General features: G+C 37.5%; 5 protein-coding genes across 7 annotated transcripts in view; 1 reads left to right on the top strand and 4 right to left on the bottom strand.

The window, feature by feature from the left end:
• LOC104812040 overlaps nucleotides 1–1,568 on the bottom strand; it is a 3,011-nt gene extending 1,443 nt beyond the window's left edge. The window contains exon 1 of the mRNA XM_010538976.1: nucleotides 24–1,568. Coding sequence (XP_010537278.1) covers nucleotides 24–1,003 — 980 coding nt within the window. The 5' untranslated portion in view covers nucleotides 1,004–1,568. The remainder of the gene's footprint in view (nucleotides 1–23) is intronic.
• Nucleotides 1,569–3,436: 1,868 nt separating this feature from the next.
• LOC104812039 (sm-like protein LSM3B) lies at nucleotides 3,437–4,913 on the top strand. Its single transcript, XM_010538975.1, has 3 exons — nucleotides 3,437–3,629; nucleotides 3,918–4,013; nucleotides 4,550–4,913. Exons 1-3 carry the CDS (start codon nucleotides 3,513–3,515, stop codon nucleotides 4,628–4,630), a joined length of 294 nt encoding a protein of 97 aa, XP_010537277.1. The 5' UTR covers nucleotides 3,437–3,512; the 3' UTR covers nucleotides 4,631–4,913.
• Nucleotides 4,914–5,378: 465 nt separating this feature from the next.
• Nucleotides 5,379–13,170, bottom strand: LOC104812038 (exocyst complex component SEC5A). 2 transcript variants are annotated; one of them, XM_010538971.1, is made up of 21 exons: nucleotides 12,661–13,170; nucleotides 12,235–12,389; nucleotides 12,030–12,118; nucleotides 11,725–11,919; nucleotides 11,511–11,638; nucleotides 11,262–11,420; nucleotides 11,029–11,133; nucleotides 10,512–10,586; nucleotides 10,156–10,293; nucleotides 9,874–10,059; nucleotides 9,574–9,702; nucleotides 9,299–9,425; nucleotides 9,003–9,213; nucleotides 8,405–8,520; nucleotides 8,039–8,267; nucleotides 7,817–7,910; nucleotides 7,299–7,376; nucleotides 7,061–7,117; nucleotides 6,782–6,931; nucleotides 6,437–6,655; nucleotides 5,379–5,913 (listed from the first exon to the last, which is right to left on the bottom strand). In XM_010538971.1, the coding sequence occupies exons 1-21, from the start codon at nucleotides 13,087–13,089 to the stop codon at nucleotides 5,680–5,682; spliced, it is 3,303 nt and encodes a 1,100-aa protein (XP_010537273.1). In that variant the 5' UTR covers nucleotides 13,090–13,170; the 3' UTR covers nucleotides 5,379–5,679. The 2 variants fall into 2 exon arrangements, with proteins under 2 accessions (XP_010537273.1, XP_010537274.1); XM_010538972.2 differs by having other exon boundaries at nucleotides 12,235–12,378; nucleotides 12,661–12,745.
• Nucleotides 13,171–13,451: 281 nt separating this feature from the next.
• On the bottom strand, nucleotides 13,452–14,521 carry LOC104812037 (rho GTPase-activating protein gacV; the record flags this gene model as incomplete). The annotated part of the gene is made up of 2 exons (XM_010538970.2): nucleotides 13,452–14,110; nucleotides 14,254–14,521. Coding segments are annotated over 2 exons (888 nt in total), but the record flags the coding sequence as incomplete, so codon positions are not given.
• On the bottom strand, nucleotides 14,438–17,445 carry LOC104812035. 2 transcript variants are annotated; one of them, XM_010538969.2, is made up of 4 exons: nucleotides 17,048–17,445; nucleotides 16,828–16,943; nucleotides 15,899–16,279; nucleotides 14,438–14,605 (listed from the first exon to the last, which is right to left on the bottom strand). In XM_010538969.2, exons 1-4 carry the CDS (start codon nucleotides 17,199–17,201, stop codon nucleotides 14,594–14,596), a joined length of 663 nt encoding a protein of 220 aa, XP_010537271.1. In that variant the 5' UTR covers nucleotides 17,202–17,445; the 3' UTR covers nucleotides 14,438–14,593. The 2 variants fall into 2 exon arrangements, with proteins under 2 accessions (XP_010537271.1, XP_010537270.1); XM_010538968.1 differs by lacking the exon at nucleotides 14,438–14,605 and having other exon boundaries at nucleotides 15,758–16,279.
• Between the last annotated feature and the right edge of the window lie 1,213 nt (nucleotides 17,446–18,658).

The raw sequence follows: 18,658 nt of genomic DNA, 5'->3' as shown, positions 1-18,658 counted from the left end.
TCTGCGGATTCGGACAACAGACATCTCCAAGGTTATGACCTTGTCTTAATCTCTTCAAGGGCACACCTAGGGCTGGATGATGCATTCCCCTGCCATCTCCATGGAAGGAATGATGATGCTCCTCGCAATCAACGTGATTGTCGGTTTCCATATCATGATCCTCGTCATCCAGATCTTCATTGGTGTGTTTCCTTGCATCATCATTGTCATGATCATCTCGGCTTCTGAGAGCTAACTGAAGAGAACGTTGCAATGCATGGTCGTGAGGCAAATGCAGTCTGTTTCCGTTGTGGTAAGAGCACATCTCTTCGTAGAAAAGCTGCTTTGAGCTCAGAATCTTTCTAATGTCGTCCTTTTCTTTCTCGTTCAAGTAATCAATGACGTCCAAGAGTGCAGGATTCTCGACAACCTGACAAGAGGTTCCTCGGCCAAGCATATCGTTGAGCTTCTTATACCGCTTATTCAGGTCATTGAATTTATCCTCGCATTGCTGGGGAGAAACATGATAACCCCTTTCTGCCATGGCTTTGGAAACCGATTTCCACTTACCCTTTTTCTGCAAAACGGCGAATTTCCTTCTAGTCCCGCAATCCATGGCAGAATCCTCGCCTATATAAGACACAGCAGTTATCAGTAGCTTCACCATCTTGTCTGTCCACTTCACACGCTGCCATGGAGAACCCTTCTTGGCTTTGCTCCCCTCATTATGCCCATCACCTCCCTCCTCGGTTAAACTCGGTTCATCCTCATCGCTCATCGAGCATTTACCCCTTTCGCCTTTGTTGTATTCGGCCATGGACACGTTCTGGTCACATGTCTTGCCCGTAAACATTGTAAAGGGAAGACCCTCGTGAAGAGAAGGACGAACAGAGGAATCGGGCCGAGGGTTTTGATGATGATGCATAGTGTTTGGATGATGAACTCTCATAGAACTCTGCAAATCGAATCCACCATAAGGAGGCCCACCAGGAATCATACCTCCTTGCGAGAAATTTCCTTCCATTCTCTTCAATCTCAAAGAAACCTAGATCAAGCAAAAACCAACTGCAAAATGCTTTCTTCTCAAAAACCCTAAGCTTTGGCCCTAATCGACAAAATCAGAACCAGAAACTCCTATAACTCTGCAGATTCTCACTCATGCCTAAACCCTCCGAACTTCTGAGCACACTTCACCACATCGGACAAGACAAGCATTCGTCTATCCGAGATTCCAGGTCTAGAGATGAAGCTCACTTGGGAAAACACAGGAATCAAACGCAGGCAAAGAAACCCAGTTCCGAAATCGCGTAATGATTCAAATAAAAAGGAGAACCCTAAACTTCCACAATCATTCACCGAAGACGAAATCACCGAACGCAGAGGCAGAGAGCAACTTATCTTTGACGGAAATGGAGATTTCTCCAAGAGCCCAGGGATGCTAAACGGACGTTCAAGCGATTGAAGCCAAGAACATCGAGCTCGAGATCACAGAAACTTCATCATCGGATGAAGAAGCGAAAAAAAAAAGAAAAAAAAAAAAGGAAGGCGTGTGGCGAAAATGAGTTTCAACGAAGAACCCTTTGTTTATTTTTTTCACCCATATGGGTTTTGATGAGAGTTTGGGCGGAGATTAATCTTAAGGGAAAATGATAATAATAATAATAATAATAATTAAAAAAATAGCTAATCAGGTCCAATGTATCAAAAAAAACATGGACCCACCACTTTAATTTGATAATTACTTAATTAATATTTTATACATTCTATAAATTTAATTTTTCCAAATCTTGTAATTTAAAAAAAAAAATACCAAATGTAAAGTTTCGAAAATTTTTAACCCGCAAATGTTGGATTGTGATATGTACTGATTACATTTTATTAGGAATTTTTTTTTTTGTATGAAGCATCTCTCCAGAAAAATTGGTACACAATCTTACATCATTGAATACGAAATCAGGGATTATTTAATTGTCATATTGGAATAGAAAAATAGTATGGATTGGAACTTGGTATATTCTCCATTTTTAGTTTAATATATTAAGAGACAACAAACTAAATGCTAATTTTCCAACTAAGGTATACTTTTTTTGTAATGTTTTCAAATTTTTAATGTAATACTTTTTTACTTATTATTTACTAGTTTTTTAATATATATTCCAATTATTATTTTTACTCAACTCCTATTAAAAATTGTAAAGAAGTCTAAATCTATTTTATCATATATTATTTGTATTAACACAAATCAAACAAATAAAATTTGCTTAGACTTGTTTACTTTCATGCTCAAAGTTAATATTTTGTAACTTTTGGAAGATCAAACTTCGTATATATCTAAGTTTTTTAGGCATTTATTTCTATAAAATTTTGTACCTTATATTTAAAATACGTTAAAAAGGAAAAAAGAATTATTGCTCACATCCAATGAATCAAGGAATGATAGTGGCGATAGACACTAACATTTTCAAACAAGTTGAGATTAAAAAAAAACAAACAAAATATAAATGAACAAAATTACAAAATCTTAAATTGTTTGAATTTGTCGTATTAGTGACATTTTTTTATTGGCTCCTCAATGTCCAAATCATTGGACCATGGATTAGTAGGCAGTTACTATCAATATTTCAGATAGAAATTGTCACTTCTCAATAAATTTTTTGTTTTTAAAATTATATATGTATTTTTATATCAATTTTGGATTTTATTAAAAAATATTAATTTTCCTTTTATTAGTAACATAAAAAATATTTATTTTTCTAAAAAATAGTTATCATTCAAATTTAATTTATTTTTACAAATCATTAGATTCGATTTAAATATAAATGATTTGATTTTACAAAATTATATCCAATCGATTTTAATCATGGTTATCTCTTGCAGTTATAGAATTATGTATCATTCTAGTTGGTGCAATTTTATATGTTTGAACTGTTATAGAGTTAATCTATTATTCTATATTGGATATCCAAAAAATCATAAATAACATTCATAATTTTTTTTTCATGTTTATGATATAAATATGAATGCAAACATATATGTAAATATTTTTACTGGCATAAATCAATGTATATTCTTTTCCCTGTTAAACTTAAACATAAGAGTTTTATTTATTTTTTTGGTAAAGATTTTGCCTTTATATATATAAACCTGAACAAAAAGTGACGAGGTGTGTTCAAACAATGGATTATTACAAACTCATACAATTTTCAAGGAATAATTTATTGTTCTCAATTGATGTAACATGATTTAATATTTGTTATTATTTTTCTAAAGTTAAAAAAAAAATATTTCATAAGCAAAGTGTAGAATTTTATATATAGAATATATGTGAGGCCCAAAACAGATTGGGCTTCAATATAGGCCCAGTGGATATTGTAAAGCCCGAAACTTTAGTGAAAGCCCAATAGATAAATCATGGGGTTTTGAATTTTATGGGAAGATCTCTTTCAAATGTTCCCAATTGCTTTTTAAGTATTCTTCCGTCCGTACTCCCAAAAACCCTCGGAGAAAAATTTTCAGGGGAAAGTGTTCCGACAATGTCCGCCGAGGAAGAAAGCGCTGTGAAGGAGCCGTTGGATCTGATTCGGCTTAGCCTTGACGAGAGGATATACGTCAAGCTTCGCTCTGATCGCGAACTCCGCGGTAAACTTCACGTACGTTTTCGGTTTCTCCCATCGATTTCTTCCTATTTTCGATTCAGTGTCGATCTAGGGTTTGCTTCTTCTTCTTTTTTTTTGGTCATGCTTCGCTTCTGTTCTGTGTAATTTTTTGGCGGGTGTTAGCTAATTTTCCTGTTTTTTAAGTGGGTGGTGTCAAATTTTTTGACCTTTTTTCCGGATAACTCCAGGGGTTTTTCTTTGGGTATCGGATTTCCTTCATTTCGATTGGGTTTTTACTGAATCGTGATTCGAAGCTGCTTATTGGGTTTACTGAATTTGCAGGCATATGATCAGCATTTGAACATGATTCTTGGTGATGTTGAGGAAGTTGTCACCACTGTAGAGATTGATGATGAGACATACGAAGAGATTGTCCGGGTATGCAACTCTCTCTGCTCATCCTGTTTCTTTGACCTCGAACTGTTATATTTCAACCTGATTTTAGGAAGAAAAGTTGCAATCTCTTCACTGTTGTTAACCTTCACAGATAATGTACTTGGTAGGATATAGGATAATTCGAAGGAATCCGTAAAAGGGTATCGTTCTCCTTGAAGTTTCGGTTAACGTGTAGAGTGAATCTTGTAAAAGTTTTCAGCTTGATGAGTGTATCTTGTGGACAAAGTGGTTATCCGAGAAGAGTGTGTTTTAGTGTGGCAGTTCGAATGATAAGTTCGGTTAGTAAGAATTGCCTAGCTTACCCTGCTTGTTTCTAGTTATGTGTCCCTTTTACGAGAATACAATTTCGTTAGTGAGATCGGTTATAAGGTGTATCTCTTGGCAGTTCATGGATAAGCAAACCTTTTTTCTCGATGTTTCAGCCATTGTATTGTGTATTTGAGTAGGTTTCAAGGCTGTGGTATGCATGGTGATGACACGATTCTTGATTGTTTTTTGGTTTTTTTGCATTCGAGCAGACGACAAAGCGGACACTACCGTTTCTTTTTGTCAGAGGTGACGGAGTGATATTGGTGTCTCCGCCACTGAGGACGGCCTGAACTGTGTAATCTCTGACTCAGAAAAAGCATAAAAGGCTGTCTTCGAAGAAATACAGAGCTGTTATTGTGGGATAATGGCTTCGAGCCTTGTGGTTAGGGGTGGCCATTTCGGGTATCGATTTGGTTATTTCAGTTTTAAAAGGTTATAACCATTCGATTTTTATATTGAATTCGGTTATGGTTGAGCCTAATGGTTATGGATTTAGAACTCTTTGGTTTTTATGTTGTAAACTCTGACAAAGATTTGGGAGAGAAGTTCTACCCTTGTTTTAATCTGCTTTGATATTAGCTTTAGTTTCCCAAATTAAACACCTTTTTGTAGATAAAGCATATGCTGGAAATGGTGTCACTGAATTAGTAGGGTTTGATTTGGGTATCCGAATTTTGAATATTTGGTCGACCTGAGATGGAGTACCGGCTCTTTGTCCGTGAGAATTTTACCATCGGGTTCGAGTTCGGTTCCAGAGATTATCGGATAGTTTAATCCGAGATGCGGAGGAAACCACGAGGCGATGCCACGACGGTAGTGCCACCGTCGCCAAGCGATGAGGAATTTATGACTCAAAATCAAAAGTTTCAAGAGGTGATGCTCCCCTCGTCTCGCTTTCCTCGGCTCGCATTTTGCACTCGTTCGAGTATCCGAGCCTTTACCGCAACTCATGATCCCACCACGTTGAGGTTGAGACCGACTAGTACATGACCAAACACGCATCCGACCTCGACCCCCCTCTCTCTATATATCAAATCATAAAAAAAAAAATCATGTTTTATAGAACAAAAAAAATGGTCGATACATGATATAGCGACGAAATACGTAGCCATTACAAAAGATGTAACAAGAAAACAAAACAACAAAAAACTCACCCAAAGACGAAATACTAGACATAATGTATCGACGATAAAAAAAAATATTAACAAAATTAAAAATAAAACATTTAACCACAAAGGAGGGCAAAGACAAGCAAAGTGAAAAAGAAAAAAAAGAAGAGGTCACAAAGACAAATAAAAAGATGTTGTGTCTTGAGATGTTGTAAGGATCAAAACGAAACTTATCTTCGTCGAGGTCGTGAATAAACCGGAGACCCCACCGTCTGTGTGGTGGTGCCTCTGTAGTTTCTGCTCGGAGAAGAATCCATTGATCCTCTGAACGAAGAGTATGCTGCTTTAGCCACCGTTTCGAGCGGCGGCTCTAACGGGATTGGTTCCACGAAACATGCCGAGTTGATCCGAGTCCTCTCTAGTTCTGACTGGAGCATCTCGCTCGTGCATTGCTGCGCTAGAGCCTGTGAGGCATCACGAAAAAACGACGAGATTTTTTTAGCTCGAACCTAGTTTTCAAGTGTAAGTCATAATCTACCGATTCCAATAAGAACAAATATTATGTTTTAGTATCATGTATTTGTAAAGCCAAAACACCATTATAGCCCGTAAGCTGGCTCTGTTCGGCCCTGGTCAAACCACCACGACCTCTGCTGATTTTGAGCCCCGACCAATGCAACCCATTTTTATACGAACTGGTGCAAGTTTTTTTTTTTATTTCGTTGAGTTAAAAACGGGTTGGTTCCGAGCCAAAAAAACGAGCTTGTTTTTAAACGAGATAAAAAGAAAACCTTAAATCAGTTTGCCTAAGAACGAGTTGGATTTGAACCAGTTTACGAATCACGGCTCGTTTTACAGTCCTATATATATTGTTCTTAGTAGATGTATAAATCTTCTAAATATTTTTATTATGACTCAAAAATAAAGAATTTTTTATTTTTTACGAGGAAAAAAATCTTTAGATTGGGAAGAGAGAAGAGATCTTACGAGGAGGTCATCCGGGGACACAGATGATCCTTGTTGTTTGTCGTCTGAAATTGCATCCTCGCTCCCGCGAGTTGGTCTCCGGTGATGTCCAGGAGGGTTCTCGACCGCCTCGCTGATGCTCTCTATAGCTTTCTCCAACAGAGCTCCTTGCAGAGATTTCAGTGACTCGGTTGCATCCGCCGTGAAATACGGATTCAGTATCGTCTCGAAATACTCGAGCTGCAGCCAATTGTCAAATTAGATCAGCATCATACTGAGAAACTCGATTTCCTCGTCGGGTAGGTACTTGGTGACTGAATGAATTCTTAAGTATCTCTTCACCGGAAAGACGAAACGTTTTATTACCTCGAGCATCAGTTGGCAGAAACCGTTTGCATCGAGTGATCTCAGCTCATTCGATTTGTTTTCTTCGAGAAGGCTGAGAAAAGTATCGATTAGCCCTTCCACCAAAATCCCGAGAATCTTGTCCAAGAGGGGTTTGGCACCCCCAAAGACCTGCGATTATAGATTTTGGGTAAAATAACGAACGGGTTGTGCATTCAGAAAAAAAAACTCATGTGCTATTATATATAAATGCTTATAGAAAGTCGTGAATAAACGTAAAAAGGAAACATGTGTGTCTACCTCTGCATGGACAGCCACCAGAGTGTGCAACAGCTCGACTGCAGCATCTCGTATGCCCTGAAAAATGAGAATCTAATATTCAGTATCTTTCTTTCAGAGAAAGCGAAGGAGCACACAAGAGGGTGAAAGCTAATACTCGACATCTTTTTTTTTTTTTTTTAGAATAAGAGAGGAAGAAACGGTCATAAGCCAGAAGCTAAGAGTAGAAATCTGTGGATTTTATTTGCTACTTCCTTACTTTCACTAGAGGCGTCGCTCCCCACTGAATACCGGAGTCCAACAAATAATTCATAGCAGCTGTTCTGATCATATTTGCCTGGTCACAAGTAAAATCGTTACGAAATCAGAAGTTAAGAAAACATATTGTTCATTTCGAAATGCAAATGATCAAAAAACTAACACTGGTGAGAACAAAATATCCCACCCCCATGCCCCTGAGCTGCAGTTGGAGGAAAATAAGGGGGAGGAGGAGAGAGAAAATAAAGAAGGCTGAGCATATTTCATTTTTTCAATAGAAACCTAATATTTCGGTTTTGCATATGGCTTGAAGACATACAGGTTCACACCTTCATTGGCTATGCTATTTTCTTCGCCGGGTTAATATATTCAAAGAATTTACAATGGATGGAGAGCCTCTCTACTCGACATTACAAATTTGCTAGCGACATTTCTGTTTTCCCTTGTCAGAAGAATGCATCTATTTCTAACATGAAGCTACAGAAAAACCCAAAAATGAGCATGGCAGAAAGATGATACCTTAGCAATTGTGTAATGCTCGAGGACCTTCTCTCCAAGACCAGAGAAAGCCATTACTAGATCTTGAAGATCACTGCCATCTTCATCTTTTTCTCTGAAAAAGTCAAGATATGAAACAAAATATTTTGAACTATAAGCGTAACTGAGTCGGACCAACCTGCCTAATGTAATGGCAGATGCTTTTAAATGATCAGAAAAAAAGTCAACTAAGAGTGGACCTACCTAAACTGCAACCAGGTACGCTTGAACTTGTTGTAGAGCTCAGGAGCAAGTTCATCCTTGCAATAACCGATATTACTTAAGACCATCAACAACTGCCTGTGAGGATCAGCAACACCTTCGGGGGAATTGGCTGATGGATCTTCATTATAATCACCGGAAAATCCATTTTGCCAATTCTCTCTTCTTGAGGTACTTTGAGCAAGATCAGCACCGATTTGCTCCAAGTGAGCTGAAATATGCGGAAACAAAAAAGTATGCCAACTTATCAGTATGTAATTGTATGCGTCAACTTGTAGAAGTGAATGTTTTTGCGTGTATGCATCTGTATATGTATTTTATCAAGGGCATACGGCTCTAAATTCTTACCAGCAAAATCTAGAAAGCAGTTAAAAAAGGCGAGCCTAACTGACATCAGGATTTCCTCGATCTGGGCAAACATATCCTCTGACTTAGCAGCTTCACCTTTCAAAGACAGGATCATCCTGGAAAAGGAATATCCAAATATTAACAGGAAACTTTGATGGTGTGATCAGAAGAACAAAAATGTATGTGAAGCACACAATGGCATATTCAATCCGTTCTCTGATAATCACTGAGAAGCATTCACAGTCCATATAATGAGGCATTATTACACGGTATGCAAATAGTCCTCTTCCACCTGCCACGACATAGACCATACTTTCTCTCGCAATGTAGTTACCAATGAATCATCGTTGTGATATTTGGCTATGATGGCATAGGCAGCCAGAGTTTGATATTCTAATTTGAAGAAATAAAGCATAATAACTCGAAATACCAGATGGCTGGAATGCAGATGTCTTGAACTCTATGCTACGAACACAGTAAAGCAAGCTGTGTCCATCTAACTAGTCCCAAGTTCCAAAAATATAAAAACTGTAGATTTTCCTCTTTTCTGAAAGTTTACCAGTATTAAAGAGTGACTAAAAAAGCACAAGAAACTTACTGATTAATTTGTTCCATCCCAGAGATGATAATTGATCGGAATGCAAGAGGCAAGTAAGAGATGGTATATGGAGATTTGTTCCTTTCAAGAATCGATACTGGGATCCATGGCTCCTCCTTCGCTATTCCTTCTGTTGATGCCCTCATCCAAGAGCAAAGTCTTTGTATGTAAATCTTAGTGATTTCCGCCTGGACCTTTTTCAGTGCCATGACTGCCAGATACAAAAAGCATATACATGCACATCAAGATGCTACTATGAAACCAGAAAAAAAAAATCTCAAAACAAATTCAATTACCTGCACTATGAGGCGCTGATTCTTTGGCTTCAAAATCTTGGCATGCTTTTGATACTTCTTTGATGGTGTCACTCATATACGGGCGAAGAATGTATGATTCGTCAAACTCACGAAATGTTATGTTCACCTGCAGCAGTAGAAATCAGGAAGACGGCGTATTTAGAATGATCAGTAAATGGAAGTGATACCACAACACACGATCTATGTCTCCAGTTTGGAGAATAAGTGCTCCAATCACAAGTCAGTTGGTAGAAAAAGAAATACACAAGAATTACCTTTGCTTCATACACAGATATGGTCTTGCGTATCATCCCGGCAACTTCTTCCAGAGAATGAGTCGAATACCTTGACTCTGCAACTTTCTCCTCAGCTTTAGTGGCTGAAGTATCAGACACTTGGGAAGACTGGAATGAAAAGAACAGAAATAAAAATGGAAGAATGACCACCAATTATAGAAACAAATTAAAAAAAAGGTACCAGCATAGGCATACAGAATCACTATTATAGAAATAATATACTGCAGAGCAGTACATGAACAAATACATAGGAGTCTGCTTAGAAAGGAGGGGTGGAACCTTGGCAAACTTCCCACTGAAAACAGAAAGAGCTATTTTCCAGAAAGCCGGGATGTGGTGTACAAGCACAGCAGTTAATCTTTTAATGTATCTTCCCCTCAAAGCATCAGACTCCTCGCCTATTAAGTCTACTGACTGTAAATCTACTTGAACTTGGTTATTACCAATAGAAGAGACAGCATCTGACTGAAAATTTGAAGAAAGAACAAAGGTTATCATTCATAGAGCCCAATCTTAGTCAATCTTTCATAATATCGCTATTCTCCTCACTGTTGAACTCACAGATTGAACAGTATTTTGTTGAATTTGCTGCCATTTCGCATCGGAGAGAGCCCTCTCTTGCATCTCATTGCGCAAAATTTCCATCCGTTCTTCATGATCAAAAGTACATTTCTCAAGCAAGCCATGGATTCTATGATTCTGATAAAAAGAAAAGGAGAGAACCAAACAAGATTAGCTCAATTAAAGAGAGAATGAATACAACTTATACTCAAGGTAAAAAATGGATAACTGCACAAGCTAATATTTTGCTATCTCATACTCAAAACCAAACTGCAGGGAACCTAGACCCCATGCAGCAGAAAACACAGCACAAGTTAGTGAAGAGTGCAGCATTTATGGGTATACTAAATACTAACCTGCACATTCAAATAATGCCATACGGGATCTGATTCAGGTTCTAGCTCCAGCAAAAGCCTCACCGTATTTTCCAGCTGTATCAAACAAACAGGTTATACTCTCAGGACAGAGGGGGATGGACGGGGAAGAATTATGAGATTAATTGGCATATCAAAACCAATGGATCAAAGTTTCCATAGGGAAGTATTGTAAATACAAAATTATCATAAACTTGGGTAATATAATGAATCAACATGCACCAAATAGAGCAAATGGATTTATCATCAAGAACAAGAATTGTGTTAGTTCGTTCCATGTAGCAAGTTTCTTATCCATCAATTGGGACAAGGCAAAATGTTACCATAAGGACAAATTTAAAACTAATGACTGGAGAGACGATGCACAAGAGGTTGAAATCATCAACGTGAAAACAACATTATAACCGAAGCCTTGGGGCACCTTAACCTTTTTAAAGGAAAGAATGGTTAGTTCATGCACTTGTTGATGCTAGAACCAAATGGATATTAATAGACTTACACTCGTCAGATCTATTTTTGGATCTTCCATAGACTTGTAAAGTGTGCCTTTAAACTCGTGCATCACTTTCTCAATCTCCTCAAGTACGCGTTTGAGTATATTTACCTGAAAGAAATAAAGAGCTTTGTTCATGAAAGTTCAGATTCGAACAGAGAGGACTCATGCGTTGGAGGAGGAAAATTGGTCATCTATTTTCTCAAGAGAATGTCATGTCCTCAATAACACCAGCATACATGAGAGGGGAGAGCAATAGACTTCGCTTTCTTGTATTCACGGACAGCCAAGTCATATTCTCCCTTGCTGATACTGCTACGAATGATACTGGGCAAATTGAAGAGTGTTCGGAATCTCTGAAGCATTCCTTGTACAGATCTGATTTTCTCAGCTTGAGCCTAAGAATGTGCATAAAAAAAAGGGCTAAGCAGATGGCCAAAGACTACCATGAAGAAGAGAAAAAAGAAAGAAAGAAAGACCCTACCAACCTGTCTCTCAAAAAGAGGCTCAAAAGCTCGATTGGCCCGTGATATCACACTTTGCATACAATTGTACAAATGAATAGTTCCAGATCCTTCTGGGTCGTCTTCAATTCGTTTTAGTTTTGACTCAATATCTATCATGAAAATCAGCAACCCTTCACATCAATATGAAAGATGATAAAAAACAATCAACCAGCAAACTGAGTGCAGTAATACTTACCATCAATTGTGGTTTTACAGGAGACAAAACAGTCGAAGTTGTCTTTTACCAACTGTTTCCTTTGCAGATTCCGGCCCTTTAAGTCATTTTTCAGCGCAAGGGCACCAGCCTCTAAGTCTGCTGCAGCTGTGCGTTGGTGAATGCGAGAAAGAAACAACTTGGGGTCGAAAACATCAGAGAAGTACATCAATTTTTCTGCACATAGTTAGAAGCAATAAATGAGGACAGTAAAAATCATAAGCAGAATAAGGACCTCCAGAAATACTAGCTTTCCTGTAAGAGGTGTGTCATAGAGAATTATGTACCACGAAGTGCACCATCCACTTTCTCGGCTTTTGAAGGGCTGCTTTCTGATGACTCGGTGATCAATCTCAGAGTCTTATTGTCTATTATCCTGCAGGACAAAACATAAATTCGAATTTAGACTAGCTATACCACATCAGATTCTAAGACACAGAGCAAAGCATGGGATCAGCATTCGAGGCGAGCAAAATGAATGAGCAAATTTACCCTAATTTTAGTGGATCGATACATTCCATGCCACGGGGTAAAGACTGCAAACTAGTGAGAGCCACTTTCTTGCCAGCTGCAGATACATTGCGCTCAAACTTCTGAGCCACGGGTGCTGTTCTCGATTCCCGCATATCACGAACCCTACGGGCAAGCTGTCAAATGTCATCAGGATTCAAGTGAAATGCAACTCTTTTCCCAGCTACAGCTAAATTAACACCACGTAAAGCTTCTAACAAGTACTAATGGCCTTCTAACAAGATAGTACAGCTCCAATTACGTCTACAAACTCTTTTCTGGATCTCAAATGAACACTTGAACGAATTCAAACTCTCAAAGACTCGATCGACCAAGCACACACCCCACGCACGATCTTACACAAATCTAAGCCAAGACCACCTAAATTCAAACGCATTAGACACGTACGTCAGCTTCATCTACTCGTTTCCAGCGATCGGGTTCCTCTCCATCCCAAGCTCCATCATCATCCTTCACCGGTCTTCCTCTCTCTCCGACGCCATCTCTTCCTCTTCCTCCTCCGCCGCCTCCTCCTCCTCCGCCGCCGCCGCCTCTTTCCCGATCCCTCCCCATATCCTCGTCACCGCTCGAAATGCTGAGCAGCTCCACCTCCGATTCATCGTCCTCGTCCATGGATGGCTTCCTAGCCGCCGCACCTCCGGCGGATTTCTTCGGAGGGGGAGGCTTCTGCTGCCGCGGCTGCTGGACGAAATTAGCGACGGGCTTGCGGGAAGAGCCGGAAGGAGGCTTCTGGTAGGTGAGATCTCGCTGAGTTTGCTCCTTCAACGCCATTTGAAGGAGCTCATCTTCGTCGAGATCGTCGCTATCGCTCGACATGTTTTCGCCGATCAGATGATCCTATCGCCGTCTTCCTTTTGAGATTTTTGCAGAGATCTGAGGAGCCTTTTTTTTTTTTAATTCGTCTGATTAATTAGAATTTTCAGTTCATTTTTTCTTTTTTTTATAAATTATTATTGAAAAAAAAAGAAAAATCAAAACACGCGGAGAGATTGGAGAAATTATCAGGTGCGGCACGTCCTACGCAACACCTTATTACGTTCGCATTATTACAAGAAATCAAATGTTAGCTAAAAACCTCATTATATCTAATTAGTAATTAGCGGATCCCATAATCATTCTTAATCCAATTTTTTTTTTCTCATATGATATTATTGTCATTTATATATCTGAAAAAAACATTAAAAAAAATTCAAAACCATAAGAACCCACACACAAACTCATTTTCTCTTGGGCTTGGACTCAATTAAATGGATAATGAAAAAGATAATTGACATTAACAAGGACGATCCAGCAAGAAATGGTAAACAGCATCTCTTCCTTCTCCTCCTCCTCCTCTTTCTTTCACCATTCCCTTCATCTTCTTTCTCTAATTTCTCTTCTTCTTCTTCTACTTTCTCATCTTCTTCCTCTTCTTCCATTTCTTCGATCTCTTCTCTCTCGGGTTCTTCTTCTTCTTTCTCCTCTATGCTTTCTTCTTGTGGTTGTATCACTGCTTCAGGCTCTTTCTTTTCTTGTGTTTCTTCCTCCATCTCTTCTCGAGGTTCTTCGGCTTTCTCTTCTTCAATCTCTTCTTCGATCTTCAGTCCGGTAATACCCTTTACCTTTTTGGGCAATGTGATCTTTAAGGTCCCCTCTTCGTTGTTGAATCTCGCTTTGATCTTATCCAAAACGACGATCTCCGGTATCCGAAACACTTTCTTGAACTCCTTTATCCCCTCCTCCTTCCTCATTGCCATCCACTTTGTCATAACCATCTCCTCTACATGCTTTTTCCCGCTTATCTTAATCCGATTCCCGTCTTTGTTTATCTCGATATCGATACCCTCCTTTCTAAATCCTGCAATCATTTTCAATATTCGATCCTCATTCATCATAAAAGGATCTAGCTTTATGCCCTTAATTTACTTTTGCAGTCATTCACCAAAATGAAACCTTTTAAGCATAGAAGGAAGATTAAAGATGATTAAAGAGGAAATCGACCTCTGAGATGAATGACGAGGATGAACACGAAATTGGCTTCCCGAGAGAGCGAAAGAGGGGTAAAAGGGTCTTTCGAAATCCGAAAATCGGTAGAAGAGGAGACACCATCCCTTGTTTTGGCCATCTTCTGTCCCAAATCTGACTCCAAATTTTTTGTTCTTCTGCGATCGTTTTGACGTTTTTTTTTTTGCAGATCATAAGTTATTCCCTTTGAACATGACCACAAGTATATATTCCTTGCTTGTTGCTTGTTCCTTGAACATGAATGCAACTGTCAACGGTCGGCTGCTCTTTTTAACGGTTTGCCTTGGCGGGAAGTAACGGCTGCCTTTATCTGCTTTTATTTTTCCGTCTGTAACCACAAGTTCTGTTTCGTTTCATTGTCTCCGTTATATGCAAAACAATACTAAAAACATATACTTTGAGAAATTGCATATAGAAAATGGCATATGGTCCAATATTTAATGGAAATTTTTAATGTAAAGCTAGGGTTAATATTTAATCGAACGTTTGGTGGGTTACCAAACATAATCTAGAACACATAACCAAGCGATTATGTGATGCTTTGGTGGTTGAAATTTGGGTTTTTTTTTAATCATGTTATGTGATGTCGATTTCTCTTTTCCTTCGAGAAATATAATAAGTAAATCAAATATTTGGAAAATAATATGTATTCGGATTTTTCGGCTAACAAAATCTTTTAAATTAAATATTAGAACTCAGAAATCTTCTACCAAGTGAAGTTTTTGGTGTCATGATATAAAAAAAATGGACTAAATACTTCATTCTCATTAAATAATATTTAATGGGATTTTATTTTATCTTTCACTTATTACTTTTTACTCTATGGTATGTCTCTCGATTATGCTATTTTTGTGGGGACCACACACAGGAAAAAAACCAATTGGAATGCACAGCAAAAAGAAAGAAAAATATTTTCTTCAAAAAGAAACCCCTAATATTCTAAAAGCGACAGAACCCCCCCCCCCCAAAAAAAAAACGGAAGAGAGAATGATTACATGGGATATTAAAATGTGAGTAATCACTCCCCCATTAAAGTTAATCTAATCACTAATTAGTAATTAATTAACCACTCTACTTCTTCAATCTTTACAGAAGAAGAAGAAACATGGAAACAGACAACCCAGCTGCAGTGTCACCATGGCCATCCTTAGCACCACCTACAAAATTATAGAATCTATTAGTGGAACAATTTGATTAATGCATTGAAAAATTCCCCATTTATTAAGATAAATAACTTATTACAAAAATAAAATAAAATGTTTTAGACTGATGAGCAAAAAACAATCCAAGTTTTCTATATATTAAATATTTTTCTGTTAAAAAAACATGAACCTTACTAGGGTTTTTGTGATAATTTTAACACAGCGATACACACATTCGTATACGTATGCATCTACGTACGAATGTATAAGAATACATGTACAAAAAACAGAGGTAAACTATACATACACGAGTTCGAACGTATATGCATACATATGTACGAATGCCTTCGCTTAACATCAAAACGATAGTGCATGCAAACTAGATCTTCGGATTTATCATTGACCCGGATCGGTTAACGGAAAACCAAAGCGCTAATTAAATTCCGGTTTAAATCAAACCGAACACGGTTTAAGTGTACCTGATTACGTGGTGCATCATTAGCCGAGGAGGTGAAAGGGTTGACAGAGGCGGAGTCAACTTCGCCGGTGGGGAGAGGAACCGCCGGATTACTGTTGATGAACGGCATGCCTCCTTTCTCAGGCACCGTCACCGCCGTGATTTCTGCCGGAGATGGTCCCGGAGAGTATGCCGACGAGCCTTCACGTGGACCCAACGGCCACGGATACGACGGCGAAGATGAGATCTCTCCGCCGGAGACTGGCTCAGGGGCTGTCGCAGGTGGCGATGCGGCGGCGGTGATGACGTGGACGGTGAGCTTTTGGCTGAGTTGGCAAGTTTTGAGGGCGGAGGTGGTGTTGGCGAAGGTGAAGTAATAGAAGCCAGGTCTTGATGGGTGCCACTGTTCTTGCACCGAGAAATTTAAATCATATATATATATATATATATATATATATATATGTGTGAACGTGAATAGATACGGAAATTATTCACATAGTTATATATATATGTATGTATGTATATATGTGTGTGAATAATGTGAATTATGGAATGTAAATGGTTACAGAGATTATTCATCAGTCGGTTTCAAGTTTAGATTTCTGGAAAAGATGAGGACTTTAAGGATTTTCCCACAAAACAAAACAAAAGACAGTGAATTTTAAGTAAATTTCTGTATTAATAATTTAATATAGAGTGTGATATTTATTTATTTATTTTTATAAAAAAAAAACAGGTTTTTGAGCACGAAAACGAAGAACAGATCTTTTTTTGTAAATCTCGAGAACGGAAAGGAAAAGTTTTGATATGAAAGACGCAAACTTTCTGCAATTCGAAGAAAACCCAGATGAAACACGCATCCCCCAAGCAATTTCCCACGAGAAAAATTCACATTTTCACGACGATTTAATTCACAAAAAAAAACGTGTGGATTCATGAGATGGTTATTACCGTGAAGGATGTGGAGTTGGGATTTGTCAGAATGGTGGCTCGACTGAAATTGCAAACACTGAATGCATCTTTGCTCCTGAAGATGTAGAGACCGTACCCAAACTTATTTCTGAAAACTAAGAAACGAAAACAGAAATCCATGAAGAACCGCCATTGATTCCGACGGAAAAGCTTTGGAGAGATGGAATACAAAAGAGATGAGTTAAAAAAAGGGTTTTACCGACGGAGTCTCCGACATGAGCAGTAGGGTTTTTCCAGACAGAGACGCCGTCGACGAGAAACGTGGAGGAGAGAGAAGGGCGAGGGAAGAGAGAGAAGACGAAGAATAAGAGGAAGGAGGAGGAGAGAGAGATACGTTTCTCAAACAAAACCATACTTGCTCAAGGAGAGGAGCTTAGATTTTGAGATTTCTGGTAAAGAACCTCAAATGATGTCTCTACGCTTTTTATCTTTAGATCTCTCTCTCTCTCTCTCTCTCTCTCTCTCTCTCTCTCTCTCTCTATAGGTCAAAAGAGAGGTTGGTGCCTATGCAGAGCTTCGGGAGAAGAGAAGAGAAGGGCAAAGACAGACAGAGACACTCAGGAGAGAGGCTTTTTGAGAAGTGTGTGTTGATGTGTGAAGTGTTAAGTGTGAAGTGTGAAGTGTGAAGTGTGAAGTGTGAAGTGTGAAGTGTGAAGTGTGTTTTATATTAAGGCGCCTTATTGGTATTTCGGTTCGAGTTTTGTGGGTTTATATTCGAATTCGATTATTTTGATTTTAGAAAAATTATAACTATTTAATTACTATTTTAAATTCGATTTTGATTCGGATTCAATTGGGTTTAGATATAAATATTATTTTTTTGAAAAAAATTACGGATTTTTTCGATTTTTAAAAAATTATAATCATTCGATTTTATATCTAATTTGATTCAGTTAAAGGTATTTATTATTTGGTTTGAATTTTAATTATTCGGTTATTAACTAAATAAATCATATTCCTATTGTGTACTGTTTAGCCGTATCTATATATATAATAAAAATCAAATAAAAAAATATATTATACTCAATACCCTATACTCAAATTAACAATGATTCATGTCTTCTTTGGTAATTATACTCAAATTAACAATGATTTTATGATTTTTTTTTAGTATTTTTTAGGAGAAAGACCAAACTATGTGACTTTGATTCATGTGTAATGAATTTGTTGGTTGGTCTCTGGTGTTTTGACTCTTGCTTTTTGTCTCCCTGTTTCTCCGGCTAATTATTTACTGATCTATAGACCATTCCATTGTTATTACATATAGATTATAACCTCATAATTCAACCAAATAATATAATTTTATATCTAGATACAATCTTGGATCTTTACATATAGATATATAGATACAACTAAATAATCACTATATATCTATATCTTTATAAACAAATAATTTTAATTGAATTTAAAATAAATTTGAATGTATTATAAAAATAAAAATCTGATTTATTTTAAAATTTTAAAATAAATATTTGCATTGTTAAAATTTCAAATCTAAAATAATTAGAAAAATAGTAATCAAACTAAATTTTATACTTAAAAAATGTACGTTATATATTTATAGTAATAAAAGTATCAACATTACTCGGATAAAGAGGCTCTAAATTGATTAAAATTTGTGATGATAGAAATATAATATATACAATCGTGTATATACCGTGAAGTGAATTCATCCATGAAATATAACTTATTATTTTCTTTTGCACATAAATATTTTTTTCAATAATTAATTTATCTCCATGTGGTTTTATTTTATATTTTACTCAAAAGTCCATAAAATTTTCACCAAAACGATATTATATCAAGTTAT

The sequence above is a fragment of the Tarenaya hassleriana genome, unplaced genomic scaffold, assembly GCF_000463585.1.
Source record: "Tarenaya hassleriana unplaced genomic scaffold, ASM46358v1 Cleome2, whole genome shotgun sequence".
Taxonomy (NCBI): Eukaryota; Viridiplantae; Streptophyta; class Magnoliopsida; order Brassicales; family Cleomaceae; genus Tarenaya; species Tarenaya hassleriana.
Note: the sequence above shows the minus strand (reverse complement) of the source record. Positions and strands in the feature narration are given on the sequence as shown.